Genomic DNA, 19832 nt, shown 5'->3' with positions numbered 1-19832 from the left:
ATTTGTAATTTATATCCCGCCCTTCCCACCAAGTGGCTCAGGGCGGCTTTTGCCTTAGCTCAGGAAAAATGGCCCCCGAGCAAACTCATTTATGCAGTAGCGCACAACTTTAAATGCCAGTAGCTCACGAAGTAGAACTTTTGCTCACAAACTTAGAGGGAGCACTGCTGGCCCTGATGTAGGATGTGAAGAGCTATGTTGCCTGCTTCCCCCTCCAATGTCTTGACCTCTGCCAATCTGGCGCTCCACGTGAACTGGCCCTGGGCAGTTCTTGTCCTTGAAAGGGCAGCTGCTGTGAGAGCCCTCTCAGCCCCACCCATCTCACAGGGTGTCTGTTGTGGAGAGGAAGGGAAAGGAGATTGTGAGCTGCTCTGAGACTCCTCAGAGTGGAGGGCGGGATATAAATCCAATATCTTCATCTACCTCACAGGGTGTCTGTTGTGGGGGGAGGAAGATAAAGGAGATTGTGAGTCGCTCTGAGACTCTGAGATTTGGAGTAGAGGGCAGGATACAAATCCAATTCTTCTTCTTCCTCTTGAGCTTTCCAGCCCAGATCTGTTTCAGCCCTTCTTTCTGAGTTCCTTTAAACTAGAGATGCTGGAGGCTGATCCTGTGACCTCCTGCATACAAAACCGATGCTCTACCACTGAGTCATGACCCACCTTCCCTGGTTTACTGTTGGGCCTCTGTCTACAGTTTTAAACCAATGAATAATCTATGGCTTCTAGAGCTGAAGGAGGCCCTACACAGAAAATGAGCCAGGCAGAAGCGTAGACTTCTGAATTCCCTTTGGGGAAACAGGGGAGGGGGCACCCTTAGTTATCAACATTATTTCAATATGAAATTATTTCAATTGCCCGTAAGCCATTAACAATTAATCATGTGGGTTAAAAATATGATTTTTTTTCACTTGTAATATTCTGAACCTCAAAGAAAGGCTTCCACAAGAAGAGAGGAAAGATGTCATAAATTCTGCCAGTGAGACAATTTGAGCAACTATCTCATTCATGTATGTGCTGTGTATGTGGGGGAGCCTCGTGGTGCAGAATGTTAAAGCTGCAGTACTGCAGTCCTAAGGTCTGTTCACGACCTGAGTTCGATCCTCGGCAGAAGCTGGGTTTTCAGGTAGTCGGCTCGAGGTTGACTCAGCCTTCCATCCTTCCGAGGTCGGTAAAATGAGTTCCCAGCTTGCTGGGAGGGAAGTGTAGACGACTGGGGAAGGCAACGGCAAACCACCCCGTAAAAAAAGTCATGATGCGACATCACCTCAGATTCAGAAATGACTGGTGCTCGCACAGGGGACTACCTTTACCTTTTCTTTTCTTTTCTTTTAACCTTTGTGTATGTGGACTCGATGTTTCATGTGTGTGGTTAGTTCCTGCCTGACTCACTGGAGCCTTTAGGACTGAGCTTGGGGACCTGGGAACAATGGGAAGTGGGATCCAAATCTCTGCTTCCCGGGTCCAATCACCAGCCCCCCTTCCTGGTTCAAATGATTCAATGACAATCTAGCATGGGGACTTTGGTGTGCATAAAGCTGGCTCTGTTGGTCCAGTACAGTAGTCTGAGTTTAACAGTTGACATGCTGTAATCATAATGAAGAGCTTTGATTCACCGCTACCAAATCTCCTCAGGCATCGAACCCACTTTTTACCTTACAACAGTGATCCCCAACTTTTTTGGCACCAGGGACCGGTTTTGTGGAAGACAATTTTTCCCATGGACCGATGCCGGAGGATGGTTTCTGGATGATACAATTGCGCACTTTATTTCTATTCGTTTGGTGTGGTGGTTAAGTGTGTGGACTCTTATCTGGGAGAGCCGGGTTTGATTCCCCACTCCTCCACTTGTACCTGCTGGAATGGCCTTGGGTCACCCATAGCTCTGGCAGAGGTGGTCCTTGAATGGGCAGCTTATAAGGAGAGCTCTCTCAGCCCCACCCACCTCACAGGGTGTCTGTTGTGGGGGAGGAAGGTAAAGGAGATGGTGAGCCTCTCTGAGACTCTTCGGAGTGGAGGGCGGGATATAAATCCAATATCTTTTTCTTCTTATTATACTGCCTGGGCCCTCACGTCTCTTCAGTCATGGATAGAAGGTGTCCTTTCAGCCCCACCCACCTCACAGGGTGTTTGTTGTGGCGGGGGGGAAGGTAAAAAAGATTGTGAGCAGCTCTGAGACTCTTCGAAGTGGAGGGCGGGATATAAATCCATATCTTCATCTACCTCACAGGGTGTCTGTTGTGGGGGGGGGGGAGGTAAAGGAGATTGTGAGCTGCTCTGAGACTCTTCGGAGTGGAGGGCGGGATATATATCCAATATCTTCATCTACCTCACAGGGTGTCTGTTTTTGTGGGGAGTGGGTGGGGGAAGGTAAAGGAGATGGTGAGACGCTGAGATTCGGAGTGGAAGGCAGGATATAGATCCAATGTTGTCTTCCTCTTATTATCATTATTACTACATTGTAATATATAATGAAATAATTATACAACTCACAGCCTGGTTGCTAACAGGCCACGGACCGGTACTGATCCACAGACTGGGGGTTGGGGACCCCTGCCTTACAACATAGGCTGAGTGTGTGACTGGCTTAAAGTCACATAGTTCGCTTTGCGGCTAAAGAGACACTCTAACAACTGCGCCACTCACATGCTAGATAGTCACTACACCACCTGGCAGTGTGAGGAGGCACTGCTCCTGCTGGGAAATCCCAGAAGGTCTGCCAGCCTGGAGGGGCACTGGTCCCTCTGGGAAATCCTGAGGGGCTGGAGCCCTGTTTGCTCCCCCCCCCCCCAGTTTACACCCCCTGGAATCAGAATGTACCCGCAGAGATATGCAGATGGATCTGTTACATCGAAACACAAAGCTTTTAAAATATTATCTCAGCACAACGGAACATGATGCCAGAAAAATGAGACATGGAAAAATTCTCGGGTACGATCTTCAGGCACAGACTTTGCAAAATATTCTTTTTCTTGCCCACAATCTCGGCAAGCTGCTGCCAGCCAGAGTGGACAATACTGAGCTAGATGGTCTGACTAATAAGAAGTGTGCACATACTGGTGTGTTTTTGCTGTCTTCCCTCTCTGTTGCTCAAATTCCACCAAGGAAGAAGACTGCAGATTTATACCCCACCCTTCTCTCCGAATCAGAGACTCAGAGCGGCTTACAACCTCCTATATCTTCTCCCCCCACAACAGACACCCTGTGAGGTAGATGAAGATATTGGATTTATATCCCGCCCTCCACTCCAAAGAGTCTCAGAGCGGCTCACAATCTCCTTTATCTCCCTCCCCCACAACAGACACCCTGTGGGGTGGGTGGAGCTGAGAGGACTCTCACAGCAGCTGCTCTTTTAAGGGCAACCTCTGCCAGAGCTCTGGCTGACCCAAGGCCATTCCAGCAGGTGCAAGCGGAGGAGTGGGGGAATCAAACCCGGTTCTCCCAGATAAGAGTCCGCGCACTTAACCACTACACCAAGCTGGAATAAATCGGGAAATGGGAATCCTTGGGGACATTACTGTTTGGCTCATAACATTTTTGCACAGATGGTCTGACGAGCTTTCAAGTTGTACGGAAATAATCTATTATTTTAATCAGTCGTTCCAAAGATGCACAGGTAAGTTGGAACCCAACGGATGCAAAAGGGATCCCTATCAAAGCTCTTTCAAGAACGGCTCCCGGCCAAGCCAACAACCCCTATTTCCAGAGCTATCAACATGGCAGAGAAAGGCAGTAGAGACTCTATTCTCACGCTCAGCAAGACGGAGAGGAAGCCACGAGTGTGAAAATTCGATGGGGAGGCTCAAAAGGGAGAGAGAAAAGAAAACCCTGGGAAGCGACACGCTCACTGATAACGCTGCTGTTCTCTGAGAAGACAGCAGTTTGCAGCCATAATGTAGATAGCAAATAAATTCTGTATTTTTTTAAAAAATCAGTGCTTCCCACAGCTGCTGTTACCAGCAGCATTTTGTGTGAGCTTGGGATTTGCGTTAGACTTGGGTTCGGATTCTTACCCCACAATGCAGTTCAGCGGCTGGCGTTGGACAACTGCCCGTCCATTAGCCCCAAAATAAACAATCAGCACTTAACGTGAATTAGTCCACAGTTAAAGCTAACCAGATTTAAAATCCATCCATTTATTAATTTAGAATTAGTTTGCTCTTGCCTTTCTTCTAAAGAACTCGCAGTGGGCTATGAAACTCATTGGAAAACAAGCTTCCCAAATACAAATAACAATCACGCAACCATTAATTAAAAGCAAGATAAACAAGACGATCGAACCGCGTCGGTACCAAATCAACAACCCACAAATCCATACCATGATCTGTTCCCTGTGTTGGTTGTGGAAATTGTCAAGTCATAGCTGACTTATGATAACCTTGTATTCAAGGCAAGAGACGTTCAGAGGTGGTTTGCCATTGCTTGCCTCCTCGTCATGACCCTGGTATTCCTTGGAGGTCTCCCATACAAATACTAGCCAGCGCCAACTTGGCTTAGCTTCCAAGATCCATGAAGATAGAGCTAGCCTGGACTATCCAGGTCACAGCATCACGAAATGGCTTATCCAAATAGTTCTCTTTTGCTTAGCCTCTGGAAGAAAAGCCATTGTGGTGGGCGGGGATACCCTGCTTTTATCTGAAAATCTATTTCACAGAATGGAGGCCGTCACCTAAAATGTTCTTGGCGGACAGGTTAACCATGTTGACTTGCTTACAAGGTAGAATACTTAGCACAGGGATCCCCGGGCTTTTTGGGCTTGCAGACACCTTTGGAATTTGGAGACGGGGTGGTGAGCGCCAATGCTCCCTCTAAGCTGCAGAGTCTTGTTTTCATTTCATTTCATTTTATTTGATTTATATCCCGCCCTACCCCACCGAAGCGGGCTCAGAGCGGCTTACAACACAGAGATTCTGAGCAAAAATTCTTCTCTGTGAGCTACTGGCATTAAGGATGTGAGCTAGCGGCATTAAAGTTGTGAGCTACTGCATAAATTATTGTGCTCTGGGGCCATTTTTCCTGAGCTAAGACAAAAATGTGTGAGTTGGAGGCTAAAAATCTGTGAGCTAGCTCATGCTAACTCAGCTTAGAGGGAACACTGGTGAGTGCCACCCCAAAATGGCTACTAAGGAGGTGGCGCCAAACCCAAAATGGCTGCCACAGGAGGTGGAGCTGAATGGAGTACCACCCTCCTCACATTTCCTTGGACGAAGAAAATTCTGGAGGGGAAATGGAACCACACACCAACAAAGGAAAGCCCAGGAGCTTACCAGTCCTCCTAATCTTCTAGTGGAAAACCCTTCTATTTGAATTAGGACAGCCTATAATAATCTCTGCCTCGCAATGGCCCCACACACTTTCCAAAAAGTTTGACAGGTGCCAAGGAAAGTACTGGAAGACCGAAAAACCAGTTGCCACCAGGAGGTCCATCTGTGGGGCCGGGATACTAGAAGCCCACCCACTGTTGCCCCCCCCCCCCGCGCAAGCACCAAGAATACAGAGCATCACTGCCCCAGACAGAGAGTTCCATCAATACGCTGTGGGTAATAGCCACTGATGGACCTCTGTTCCAGATGTTTATTCAATCTTCTCTTGGAGCTGGCTACGCTTGTAGCTGCCACCAGGGCACCTGAACAGTAACCCAATTTCCTAACTTTGTGTCTCCCAATAACCTGAAAACAGCTTGCCCTGCCCTGACAATTTGCTGAGTCACTGCCGTGCTGTGTCATTTTGCTGAGTCACTGTGACTTGTCAGAGTAGCTCTGCTGTGTTTGCAAATCATTAATGGTGGGCTCACAGCATTCAGTCAACCAAAAGCTTCGGCACTGCAAAAACCTTTGTGCTCATTGTCGGATCAGGCTAACACACTGTGTCACACAGTGGTCAAAAAACCAGGTGCCATCAGGAGGTCCATCAGTGGGGCCAGGACACTAGAAGCCATCCCACTGTTGCCCCTCCTCCAAGCACCAAGAATACAGAGCATCTCTGCCCCAGACAGAGTTCTATCAATACGCTGTGGCAAAGAGTTGGACTCGACTGTGCGACTGAACAACAACAAATAGCCGTTTACCATGCTGATGCCCACTCGCTCACCCTCAACAGATCTCTTTGGAGTGCCTCACAATCCTCTCTGATTCTCACCACCCTGAACAATTATTCGTCATCCACAGACTTAGCCACGTTACTGCTTACTCCCAACTCCAAATCATTAATAAACAAGTTAAAAAGCATTGGACCCAGTACTGAGCCCTGCAGTACCCCACTGCTTACCACCCTCCACTGCAAACATTGCCCATTTATACTCACTCTCTGTTTTCTATTAATTAGCTAGTTTTGATCCACAAGAGGACCTGTCCTTTTACCCCTTGACTCTTGAGCTTACTTAGGAGCCTTTGATGAGGAACTTTAGCAAACGCTTTCTGGAAGTCAAGGTAAACAACATCTGTTGGGTCCCCTTTGTCCACATGCTTGTTCACTCCCTCAAAGAACTCTTAACAGTTTAGTGGGACAAGATCTTCCGTTACAGAACCCATGCTGAGTCTTCCTCAATAACTTTTGTTCATCTATGTGCCTACTAGTTCTCTCTTTAATAACGGTTTCCACCAATGTTCCCAGCATTAAACAAGACTTATTTGCACATGAGATTGATATAACCTATCGATGGATGAGATGAAATTGAAAAATATCTTGATGTTCACTCATCCACGCAGCCCGGTAATACCCAGATACAATTGGCCGTTAAGTGACTATTTCAGTGTATGTCAACGAAGTCAAGTCAACTCAGTAGCGCCGCTATAACACTGAAGCACTATACTGGTTTAGCGCTATAGCTCTATTGCAGTTCTGCAGGGCCTGTAAAATGAAGCTCTTCCGCCAGGCCTTCCAGTGAGATTAGGCTATCTGATTCCATCTACCTCACTGCTGTATGCTGTACACAACAGCCAGACCTGCCTTTGACTGCTCATTGTTTGGGATATCTGTGATATTAACTATCATCAACATGCTTGGAGCAGATTCAAAGATAAAAGCTATCTTGTGCTTTACTAATGGGAATTGTGACTTATAGGCCTGATGATTTTAGGATTTTAATGGATTCATGTATGTTTTTATCTTGTTATCCACCCTGAATCTGCCTTGGCGGGATGGGCAGGATATAAATCCCACCAATACATAAATAATAAATAATAACAGAAGAAAACACGTTTGCCTCAAAAACTGCTCAATTAAACTTTGCTAACTGGACACAAGTGGCTTTATACGAACAGGTAAATAAAATCCGTTAGCAGCCAGTTGCTAAAACGGTTGTGTCTGAATTGACACAAGAAATCTAATAACAACCTGCTACTAAAGTGGATTACAAAGGCTGTCAGGAAAAGGCTGTCTTAGACCCACAAGACACTTCCTTCATGGATAGCTCTTTCCTAAACAGGGGTGGTCTTAGGGATTCTAGGGTCCCAGGCAAAATTCAAGGGTGGGGCCCCAGATCTGAACTCGGGAGAGAGGGGCAGGGTTCCTTCTACCACCTTACATCTCAATGCCCCTCACCTGCAGCTAGAGAATGGTGGCAGGGCAAAGGCCCCCAAGCAGGGCAGCTTGGCAACTGAGGGCCCCCAGCATGCCTTTCTCGGGGCTGGCTTCGAGGCATAAGAACATAAGAGAAGCTATGTTGGATCACACCAATGGCCCATCCAGTCCAACACCCTGTGTCACACAGTGGCCAAAAAAATTATATATATAACCCTTTTTAAAGATGGGGGTGACATTTGCTACCTTCCAGTCCTCAGGAACGGAGGCAGATATCAATGAAAGATTACATATTTTTGTCAGAAAATCCACAAGTTCAACTTTGAGTTTTTTCAGAACTCTTGGATGTATGCCATCTGGACCTGGTGACTTATTAGTTTTTAATTTGTCTATCAGTTGTAGGACCTCCTCTCTTGTCACCTCAATCTGACTCAGGTCTTTCAACAACCCTTCCAAAATTAGTGGTTCTGGAGCAGGCAAACACTTCTCATCTTCCACAGTGAAGACGGAGGAAAAAAATGCATTCAGCTTCTCAGCCATTTCCCTATCCTCCTTCAGTAATCCTTTTACCCCTTGGTCATCCAAGGGCCCCACTGCCTCCCTGGCTGGTTTCCTGCTTCTAATATATTTGAAGAAATTTTTATTGTTGGTCTTTATGTTTTTTGCAATATGCTCCGCATAGTCCCTTTTTGCCTACCTGATCACAATCTTGCATTTGATTTGCCACAGCCTCTGTTCCTCTTTATTAATCTCACTTGGACTAGCTTTCCACCACTTAAAGGAGTCCTTCTTACCTTTTACAGCTTCCATTACTTTGTTTGTTAACCATGCAGGCCTTTTCTTGTACCTGTTTGTGGCTTTCCTAACTTGTGGTATATATTTTATCTGAGCTTCTGGGATTGTAGTTTTAAATAGCCTCCACGCTTCCCCAAGGGCTTTGACTATTTTTACCTTTCCTTTCAGTTTCCTCTTCACTGCTCTGGTTGCCCCATGGTGAAGAATTCCTCAGGTTCATCCACTTCGGCTTGTTACCGCTCAAGGCGTTTTCAGCATCCAGAGACACTTTGTGTGGGCCAAAAGACCAGTCTGTACCTGGACAGGTGCTGTCTGGGAAACATGGGCACTACTGATGCCTCCCATGATAAATATAACATCTTATATGTTCTGAGCTATAGGAAAAGATGAAGGGCCAATTCATCTAGAGCAGGTGTCCCCCAGCGTTTTCAAGCTGTCATGTACATTTGGAATTCTGAAAGAAAGTGGTGGCCATAACCACAAAATGGCTGCCGTGGGAGATGGAACCAAGCACAAAATGACTGCTGCAGGAGGCGGATCCCCTCACAAATGTCTGGAGTGAGGCTATGCATAACTCTAACAGTAATTCTTCAACATTTAAGGGGGAAGCTCTCTTTAACAGAATCCTTTCTAAAATGAACATCACATTCTTCTACGTTGTCCCTTTTATCAAGATGCTCATTCTAAGACCATCATCCCTTTGATCAGTAGAATACTTGGGAAGAACGAGTTTGGAATATGTTAGGTTACTCTAGAAGATGGAAATCCCAAAAACTACAGCCTGAATCATAAAATTTTGTGCAACAGCCTATAAAATCCATCAGTCGCTTTCGTTATTGGGGTTTACGTAAATACTACTGCATTACTGTCTACTTCTATTATTGCCTATTTTACTATTTTTAATTCTGCGTTACTTTTATTTAATACCTTTACCCTTGTGTTTTTTTGCATAGATATTTTATCTATGCTGGTCTTTGACTGTACAATACATAAGTTTGATTTGAACATATTGTTTAAAAATTTCTTGCATATTTCTTGCAAATAAAAAGTATAATAAAAAATAAAAATAAAAAAGTATTATATTATTATAAATAAATAAATAAGGTGCAAATCCTTATGCTGTGGTAGCAGCTATTGCTGAAGCAACTTAAAAAAAAAAAAGATGCACAGTCAATCAGGTCTCCAGTGGCCAATCAGAAGCCCTGCAAGACACAAGTCCCACTTGGTCCCACCCACTTTGTAAAAACCCTTGGTGGACACCAGGGAAAGTGTTGGTGGGCTCTATTATTGTCTAGGGTATCAGGTTGGGGACCTTTTACCTACAGTATTACATTGTGTCACAGTGAAGATGATTTCGCAGTATGCCAAAAACTGCAACACGGGGATGTGAGCATGATGCATTTGCAAACATGTGCATCATGCAAAGATACTTCTCAGAGAGTCAGGATTGGTCAACGCCAGTTCTCGAGAGGATGACCCAGCTGTGTCTCACGTGTGAAACACACTAAGTCCAATTTCACACTAGGCTTGTTCCAGTCTCAGAGCCCTTTTTCCCCTGGAGCTTCTGTCCAATTTCGCACAAGCTGCTGTGGGGCTGCAACCTGCCCTGCCTCTTTCCCACAGCAAACAGAAACTGGTTTTCAGAGGACCTTGTTTGCCGTGGGAAAGAGGCGGCACAAGTTGCAGCCCCACAGCAGCTTGTGCAAAATCAGACAGAAGCACCAGGGGGGGAAAGGCTCCAAGACTGGAACAAGCCTAGTGCAAAATCAGTCTGCAACACACTTAGGAGAAACCTGCAGACCAAAATGCCTGGATGGAGTCCCCTTATAGGTAGGGGACTGTGTAGTAATCTGGGTCTGCTAAAGAGTTCCAAGAAAGTGCAATATTCTCCAAGGTGTCTGGATGCTTGTTCTCCTCATTCCAATACGAGCTTCCCACGTCTCCTCACTGAGAAGGGAGGGCTATTATTACATGTTTGGAAGCACAGGAACACAAGAATGAGTTTTAAAAGGCACCTCCTCCACCGCTAAGAACAGAGATTTTACCACAGAACAAGTGGTAAAATCACAACGGAGCCACACTGTCAAAAGGTAACCGCCAGATGGGAATATCCCGGGAACTGACCTTGTCTGTCCTGCAGTTATTCAGACCCAGGTTGTTTGCGACGGCCACCTTTCCGTCGAGCACCTGTTGTTCTCTCCGTAGCTGCTCCTTCATCTGCCGGGCTTCCTGGATCGCCTTGGTAACAGCATCATGGTCATTTAAGTAACCTGACGACGTGATAGAGGAAAGGATATCTAGAAAGAGGGCAGGGGACACAAACAGAAACACAATTACCAGGGAACACTGCCAGCTATTAGCATCAAACAATTCAGACAGCGCGGTTCCTCTCTAATGGAGGCAACACCAACTCATCCGCAGCGCATGTTTGAGTGGTTACTTCTGTTTTTTTGCCACCCTGTTGCAGCTGACTTACAGTGACCCTCGATGCAGTTTTCAAGGCAAGTGATGAACAGTGGTTTGCCATTGCCTGCATCTGGGTAGAGACCAGTGTGGCCCTAACACTAGGCAAACTAGGCCATTACCTAGGGCGTTGGCCTTCCTGGGGTGCCAAATTGGGTGCCCCCTATGGAACTCGGTGACATTATCAGTGCAGGGGGCAGGGGCACCAGAAGTTGGCCTTGCCTCGGGTGCCAAAAAATCTAGGGACAGCCCTGGTAGAGACCCTGGACTTCACATGAATCTGTCTCACATTGAATCAGATCACTGGTCCATCAAGGTCAGTACTGGCTACTCAGATCTGAAGTGGCTCTCCAGGGTCTCAGGTGGAGGTCTCTCTTTTCTCTCTATATATCATCAGCATCTGGTCTTTTTAACTGAAGATGCCGGGGATTAAACCTGGGACCTTCTGCATGCCAAGCAGAGGCTCTGCCACTGAGCCACGGCCCGCTTCCTCAACAGTCTCCCATCCAAACAGTGCCGGGTAAACCCTACAGAGGCTCTGAGGCAGTCAAAATCTCAGGGGGCCCCTCGCAAATTATCTCAGAGTCGAAGCGCCCGCTCTGCCGCCCGCAGGCACCTTCTCAAAAGCCCCTTTGACAAAGCTGCAGGGGAGAGGCAGAGAGAGGCAAACTTGGCAACGACGCCAGCAGCAGCCGCACCAGGCGAGTCGGGCAAAGGGCAGCTGAGGTTGCAGGCTGAAAGGGCTGCAAGCAGGGGGGAAGCAAGGTGGAGAAGCTGGCCCGGGGCCCCTAAAGGCGTGGGGGCCCATAGGCCACTTCCTACTTGGCCTAACTGTTAATCCAGCCCTGCATCCAAATACTAACCAGGGCTGACCTTGCTTGGCTTCTGGGGTCTGACAAGATCGGGCTAGATGGGGCTACTCGGGTCAGGGTTGATTATTACTAGGGATGAATTATTCTGTTACGTTTTGTATCCACTGTTTTAATAAGTTCACTCCTTGGAAAGAATAAAGTAAATGTTAGCTTCTTGAGAGTTATTGTGAGGCTATTTAAAGTTCGAGGATGTTAAATACTCTTTCCCCCCCACCCTCAGTCAAATCATACTAATAAGTTAGGCATTGCTTGCAAAAAAGAAAAAGAAAAAAACACCACCACCCAATCACACATGAGTTATTTCATGTCTCTTGTTATAAGCTACTGGTGTTCCCACGTTATATATAGAAATCAGATGGTCAGGGTGGAGTGGCTTCCTTCCAAGTCCGTAGCAGACCGGGATTCGAACGCAGGGCACTGTTTGCAAGTTGATTGTTCCGGCTGCTGGCCTGATTACATTCGATTTATGCCTTGAAATGACACATCAGAACACCTTTGGCCCACAAATATTTCCCTAAACTAAGTTTTGGTCCATATCTGTGCTGCCTGACCCTTGGGAGTATAACCAACCTAAAGGATGGGAAATCAAAACAGGCAAATGGAAGCCCTGCTTAATTTAACTCTCTGCCCCAAGAGGTGGTAATGACAATCAGCCTTAAACAGGGCTTTTTTTTTTTGTAGAAGGAACTCTTTTGCATATTTGGCCACACCCCTTAGATGTAGCCAATCCTCCAAGAACTTTCAGTAGGCCCTGAAGAAAAAAAAAAGCCCTGTAAGCTCTTGGAGGATTGGCCTAATATGCAAAGGCGTTCCTGCTATGAAAAAAGCCCTGGTCTTAAAGAGGAAGAGGAAGAAATCGGACTGGCTGCAGCTACCAAGGATAGAGTTAGGAGAAGGGATAATCCCTAGCAGCTGAACGGAACCTCCGTGCGCATGGCCAGTAAACTTCTGAATAACTGATGCTAGGAACAAGGGTTGTTTTGTAGAAAAAAAGGTGCAGGAGCTCAGTAGCATATCTCATTTGCATATGCCCCATGATCTGTGTGCAGCGGGGAGAGAACTCCCCACTGCATGCAGACCCTGGCTGGACGTTCGGGAGCTGTGCTCCTGTGAGCTCCTGCTGAATTTAAGCCCTGCTGGGAACCAATGACAGAGGTTACTGTGGGATGCTTGTTTGGAGGGGTCGAGCAGAGTATAAATACAAACAAAACGACGGACTAGAAAATCTTTCCATCTCAGTCAGCAAAGCTGTTCTTTCTGGAGCAGCCCATTCTTCATCCCCCAGTCCTTTGCCTTTGGACCCTTATTTTCTTCTGCAACTCAAATAATAAGCTCAAGGGATAGGTTAGCCACGTACAAGGCTCTTCCAAGAGCTAAGAGCAGGGATGTCAAACTCATTTGTTATGAGGGCCGGATCTGACATAAATGAGACATAAATTGTCGGGCCCAGCTGGGTGCATTATAAAATGCCAGGTAGCAGCAACTTTAAGCACAGAAATACAATTAAATTTTTTTTTAAAAAAAAAATTAAAATAAAACATGCTTAAAACATTAGCAATCGTTGGTCTTAAAGGTGCTTTCTTTGCATCTCTCCTGTGCGATCCAGGGAACTGGGAAAAAGATGCTCTCTTTCCTTCCTTCCCCAGGGGACCAATAGAAGAAAGAAAGGTTTGGCTCAGTAGCTCTGCTGTGCAACTGAGAGGGCTTGGCAAAGCAAGCTGTGATGCAGAAGGAAGCAAGAGAGAGGGAGAAGGAAGCAAATGACAGCCAGTTGCTTGGGGACCTGATAGGAGCCCTTGGGGATCTAATAACCCTCCGGGGGCCTGATTTGGCCCCCGGGCCACATGTTTGACACCCCTGGCTTAGAGGGCTCTTAGTACAGGGTCTCCTGTAAGCTCCAGGAGGCTACACCAGGGGGACGCGGCCTAATATGCAGAGGAGCTCTTGCTAGAAAAAGAGCCCTGGCTGTGTACATCATCTAGCATGGTTCCATATGCGTCGCAACCAGCGTTCTCTTGCAGCAAACACTCCAGAGCGGATTGCAGAACGATAATTACCCATCACGGAGCCAATAGAAAGCCAGGCTCTATTAATCTGGAATTGCACTCTCTTCCACCCCTCGCCCCACCCCCTTCCTTAAATCTCCTGGATACGTTTAGAAACCGCAGGTGGCAATGCTTCCCTTTGCTATGGGAGGGCTGAGAAGATCAATCTCCTCCACAGTACGGTAGTCCCATCCCTCCCCGGGCCACCTGTCATCCAGAAATGCCGTAGACACTCCGGAGCCACCTTCATTCCCACTCCGCTATCTCCGGGTCAGAGAGAGTTAATCCTTAGCTGCAGCGTACCTATATATGTGCATACGTATACAACACACAAACGTGTCCGCCTAGAGTTTAGCTGTCATAGCAGCTGAAATGATTCCCCGTTAAAACATTACAAGCATTCTCAAATGTTCGCTCCTTTTAAATGTGTCACCGTGTAACGCTTCCCCCCATTTCTCCTCCCCCTCCCCATCTCTAACCGGCTGTAGATTATACTCATTACAATATGCCTTTGGTTCCCCTCCCCAGCTTTCTTGCAGCTTGCAAAAGAGTCCAGATCCCAGGTTTATTTTGACGTTGGGTGGAGGGAGGAGGAAGTTACTATTTAACCAAATTTCCTTAACCCACCCTCTCTATTGTTTTTTTTGCCTCCTCCCCCCATTTTTTGCATCTTTTATCCAGGGCACCGACAAAGCAATTTTCGTTTCATTGTTTTTTTAAAAAGAGCCTCGAAACTGTAATATGAAATTGCCCGGAAAAGGGGCTTCTGTTTGTGACATGAGGCTAAATCTAACCAGATCCGTCGGTGAATTGTAACAGATGGAGGGGCTGAGAAGACAGAAGGCTAGCACTAATCAGGCACAGAATGACCGGCTTGCCTCAACATGTTCCATGGATTCCAGCAAACTTTACCACCCTAATCCATTTTTAGAACACAAAACATCTGGGCCATAAATCCTCTAATCTGCCAAAACACGCTATTAAATCCCATGATTTGTTGAAAAACACTAAGATTAAAGAAAGGAAATATAAAATGGCTAACTGCCGTGTGAGGGAAAGTGTTATTAATACTCTTTCCCCCCCTCCCTTTTGTCTCAATTATGGATGTTCTGTTTCTAAAGAGCCTTGTCTAATCATGTCCGATTACGCATTCTTGGTGTATCGCTCCCCCCCCCCCCCATCTGATCTGCCGATTGCCAAAGAATGCACAAACGTCGCCTCCTTGGCACTCCGGGCCTGACAGCGTTTCCAGGGGAGAGAAGCCGATGGCAGATGCGTTTCAGGCTCGAACCCTCACAAGGTTTTGGGTTGCTGTTGCTGGTTGTGTTTGTGTGTTTATAATGCTTTCGAAATCGCGGTTGGGACCTCTAGATTCCTTTGCAAAACAGGGCTGCCAGCTCTGGGTTGAGAAATACCTCGCTATTTGGGGGGTGGAGCCTAGAGGGGGTGGGGTTTGGGGAGGGGAGGGACTTCAGCAGGTTATAATGCTAAACAGTCTACCCTCCAAAGCAGCCATTGTTTCCCAGGGGAGCTGATCTTGGTCATTTGCAGATCAAGTGTAACAGCCTGAGATCTTTGGGTGCCACCTGGAGGCTGGCGACTGTATTTGGAAATCAACCCCCCTCTACTTTGTGTAATTATAGGTCTGGCTGGAGGGAAGGGCTGCCACTGCCAGCCCCCCGGACTGGGTGGGGGTTCCCCTGCTTTTGCAGGCTCCTCCTGCCCGCAAATACCGAAAAGTGACGTCATCTTGCTGCCGATGTGGCACGGGGACACTAGTTTTTGGGCAAAACTCTATGGTAAAGTTGGGCTTAAATCATAGAGTTTTGCCCAGAAACTAGAGTGTCGCCCAAAGTTCTCCCTGTCGGGAAGAAAATAGAGCTTGGCAACCCTGGTGTTGGGGGGCTAAATTAGTGTCCAACATGAAGAATGAAGTGGACTTTACAGATTGGTGGGAGAGCCGCTTTTCAAAAAAATTTCCCACCGATGCAAAAAGCTCCCTCCCTTTAGAGCTTCTGCATACCAGGGAGTCTTATGGTTGCCAACCTCCATGTGGGGCCTGGAGATCTACCCCAATTATAACTGGACTCCAGATGACAGATATCAGTTCTCCCGGAGAAAATGGATGCTTTGAGTGGTGGGCTCTAGGGCATTGTATTAGGGTTGCCAGGTCCCACTGGCCACTAGCAGGGGATGGGGGGGGTAGAATTGCCAGCTCCAGGTTCGAAATTACTAGAGATTACAGTAGGCCCTGTACTGAGAGTTCTGTAAACTCCAGGAGGATGGGCTACATAAGAGGGGTGTGGCCTAATATGCAAAGGAGGTCCTGCTAGAATTCCTTACAGGGCTCTTCATACAGGGCCTGCTGTAAGCTCCAGGAGGATTGGCTACATCAGGGGTGTGTGGCCTAATATGCAAAGGAGGTCCTGCTAGAATTCCTTACAGGGCTCTTCATACAGGGCCTGCTGTAAGCTCTGGGAGGATTGGCTACATCAGGGGGGCGTGGCCTAATATGCAAAGGAGGTCCTGCTAGAATTCCTTACAGGGCTCTTTGTACAGGGCCTGCTGTAAGCTCCAGGAGGATTGGCTACATCAGGGGGTGTGGCCTAATATGCAAAGGAGGTCCTGCTAGAATTCCTTACAGGGCTCTTAGTACAGGGCCTACAGTAAGCTCCAGGAGGATTGGCTACATCAGGGGTGTGTGGCCTAATATGCAAAGGAGTTCCTGCTACAAAGTGAGCCCTGATGATTACTAAGTGCCTTGGTGTTTATTTGTTTTTTAAACTATCAGCAGGACAGAAAAGATTTGACATGGCGGGATGAATCCACGCACCTAGAAGCTGACATTCGCAGCCAACAAACTACAATATTTGTAAAGCTGACAAATGGTTGCTGACAAACATAGGGGTGCCCTGGATTTGAACAGGTAGGGTGCTTACAAACTGATTGTCCCCCCTTTCCAGAAGAGTTTGCTCCAGGCTTTTTTTTTGGTACACAGGAACACAGTTCAGGCTGGCTTGGTGTTACGGGGTGTGGCCTAATAGGAAAATGAGTTCCTGCCGATCTTTGCCTACCAAAAAGCCTTCTGCAAAACAATGCTGATGTTGGGGGTGTGCCCTAATATGCAGATGAGTTCCTGCCGGGCCTTTTCTACAAAAAAAAAAGGGCTCCGAGTTTGCTTAAGAATAAGAAGCCCTGCCCTCCTCCAGATTATTTGGGCTTTTTCTCCCTACGCATCGCTATCTTTGAAAACTCTTGGCACCAGGCAGTGAAAAAAAAAAATGCACATGCGCACGTACACACATATGAACGGGGAGGGGGGGGGGGAGGAAATCAAGTAACCCTTATGCTTTTCAAGAGCTGCCAAGTTACTAGTGTGCAGTGAAATGATTAATATAGATGCCAGTTGAATATAAATTATTATTATTATTATTATTATTATTATTATTATTATTATTATTATTATTGGTTGGTATTTTTGTTTTCTTTGCTTAGGGTTGGTGGAAATCACTGACAGGAAAAAGGAACCGTATTACACAAAACACATTTTGCAATAGGGATCACCAAGCTTCAAAGAACGGAGATGAGTTAGTTATTTTTGGTACAAAGTAAAGTAGGTGTACACCTGGTGCTTGCCAAGATCTGTACTTTTGTGGGGGGAAGGGTGAAATTTATTTGATTTGGAAGATTTACTGAAATCCCTAGCGTTTGTTAAGCCTTTGGGGGAATGCGCCTGCTCCAGCCTGCGGGCCCCGTTTCCACCTTGCCCTCCTGGGTTTTTCCACACCTGGAGAGGCTTTTCTTTCTCTGTCTCTGGTAACCACCACCACCACCACCACCTGACACTGGGAGGGTCATGATTCCCAGCTTCCCTTCCGAGTTCTGTGCCCTTGCCTCTGTGTCTCCTGCTGCCTAGCACCGGGTCAGCACGGGGCCATGTTTTTGCTTAGCGTGCCCCTGGAGGAATGTACACTTGGCAACCACCTGCTTTCCCCCAGCACTCTTTTTAAAATAGAGTGTCCGAGACAGTGGAGGTCTGTGGTACAGAGAATGGAAAATAACATCAAAAGTTATATAGCTTTTATGTAAAAGAAAACGGTCATAAGCTAGGGTGGAATTCTAGCAGGAGCTCCTTTGCATATTAGGCCACATACCACTTATGTAACCAATCCTCCAAGAGCTTACAAGGCTCTTTTTTGTAAGCTCTTGGAAGATTGGCTACATCAGGGGGCATGGCCTAATGTGCAAAGGAGCTCCTGCTAGAATTCCACTCCTGGTCATAAGTATACTTTTAGCACAGCACCAGACTGAGCAAGGGATTCTAATGAAATGGACAAAATGCAAATCCTCCATCCGTCTCTCTTTACATGCCCTATCAGGAGTTAAAACAGGACAGGCTTCTTCAGCTTAGGCTGTTCCAGATCCCTATAGAAGCCTGCCCAAATCTTGAGCCGAACACATGGCCAAAATGGCTTCCATCCTGGAGGAGAGATCTGCATGCGCTCATGGACGCAGCACCTCAAGGAAAAGAGACCTTCTGCCTGCTGCAAGGAGTTTTTATCATATCTGTTTTCCCTCCCACTGAGCAGGTCATGCCAGGTCAAAGAAGCAGTTTTTGGAGATCTTCAGGTCCAAGAATCTCCTTCCTGCAGACTATCTAGTGTTACACCCCTCCAAACCTCCGTTCTCTGCTTGAAAGCGGAAGAAGGGCTCCCCCTTCTCCTCCCTTCAATCAGGAAACAGAGCTTGTCCCACCCATTATTTCTATGGCTAGATTTTGCATTTGTATGCAGGTGAGCGGAGGTGAGTGGGGATAAGAAACTTGTTTAAGGGAGCACATCGCAGAACTGAGATCTGAACCTGGGACCTCTCACTATGGTTGCCAACCTCCACAGTGGGGCCTGGAGATCTCCCACTATTACAAGTGATCTCCATATCAGTTCCCCTTGAGAAAATGGCTGCTTTGGAGGGTGGATTATATGGCACTGCACCCTGCTGAGGACCCTCCCCTCCCCAAACTCTGCCCTCCCCAGGACTTCCCCCCCATATCTTCAGGCATTTCAAAAAACAGAGCTAGCACCCCGGCATCCTGGAAAGATGGCTTCCTAAGTTGCCTCTGAAAGTTGACTCACTCACATTTTGTTATATAAAAATACTGTGGTACTTATAAAAAGGCACACAAATAATCAAAATTTGTCAAAATTTCAGCAATCTGCATTCTTGGTAACGTGGATGGCTCAAAGACATGATATATAGCAAGGTTTTGCCACCTGCTGTGCAAAATCAAAACTCCTCCCAGCTCAATACTTCCCACTTTGTTCTCTTCTTTAGCTGGCAAACCTGCCCCCCCCCCCCCCAATCTTAATAGTAGAACTAATAAAAGGTGAGAAGTGGGCCCAGGAGTGGTAAGAAGTTGGCTGGGCATTGGTGGCAGAGAGAGGGCCACTATGGCACTTTAGGAATTCAGCTACTCACCTAGGGGCAATTCCTGCTCACCCCAGGTGAACGAGAAAATGAACAGCTGAACGAAATCCAACCTGAGCTTGTGTTGCTGGTGTTGCAACTAGTCAATAGCGGGGAGCAAGATATACACTGCAGTGTTGGAAGTTGATTGTTAAGAATGGACTATATTGGTTAGGAAATCAATGACAAAGACATGGATATCATAAAACAAATAAAGCCTTCGGAACTGAATTTGGATAAAACCTTACTGAGGACGCAGCAGGTGTGCTCACCAGCCTTCTTTGAAGTTCACTTGTCTTATGCTACCCAAGCTACTTAAAAGACCTAATGATCCCTCATTATAAAAGAGCATTTATGCTTGCTCTGTTAGACTTTCCCCCCTCAACCATACTGGAAGGCCAATTTGCAGGCACCGAACATTTGGACAGCATTTGTAAATGTGGATCTGGTCAGCTCAAGTCCTTAGAACATATTTTATTGGAGTGGGGAATCCTGTCTGATTTGAGAGAAATGTATCTGTCCTCCCTCTTCATGGGTTATGCAAATTTACCATCTTGAAAAATCGTCCAGTTTGGCCTCGTAGATGAGGACTGGAGAACTACCTTAGCAGTTGCTAAATATTTAGCTGTGGTGATTGCCAAGGCTTTTTTTTTTGTAGCAGGAACTCCTTTGCA

General features: G+C 46.7%; 1 protein-coding gene across 4 annotated transcripts in view; it reads right to left on the bottom strand.

Annotated features, from left to right (window-relative positions):
* The window catches only part of SOX5 (SRY-box transcription factor 5), an 871788-nt gene that overhangs the window by 76224 nt on the left and 775732 nt on the right, over nt 1-19832 (bottom strand). For all 4 annotated transcript variants that reach the window (XM_060245898.1, XM_060245895.1, XM_060245896.1 and 1 more), the window contains one exon: nt 10440-10612. In XM_060245898.1, coding sequence (XP_060101881.1) covers nt 10440-10612 — 173 coding nt within the window. The remainder of the gene's footprint in view (nt 1-10439; nt 10613-19832) is intronic.

This window comes from Heteronotia binoei, chromosome 8, assembly GCF_032191835.1.
Source record: "Heteronotia binoei isolate CCM8104 ecotype False Entrance Well chromosome 8, APGP_CSIRO_Hbin_v1, whole genome shotgun sequence".
Taxonomy (NCBI): Eukaryota; Metazoa; Chordata; class Lepidosauria; order Squamata; family Gekkonidae; genus Heteronotia; species Heteronotia binoei.
The sequence above is the reverse complement of the archived record's forward strand: the minus strand, read 5'-3'. Positions and strand labels throughout refer to the sequence as shown.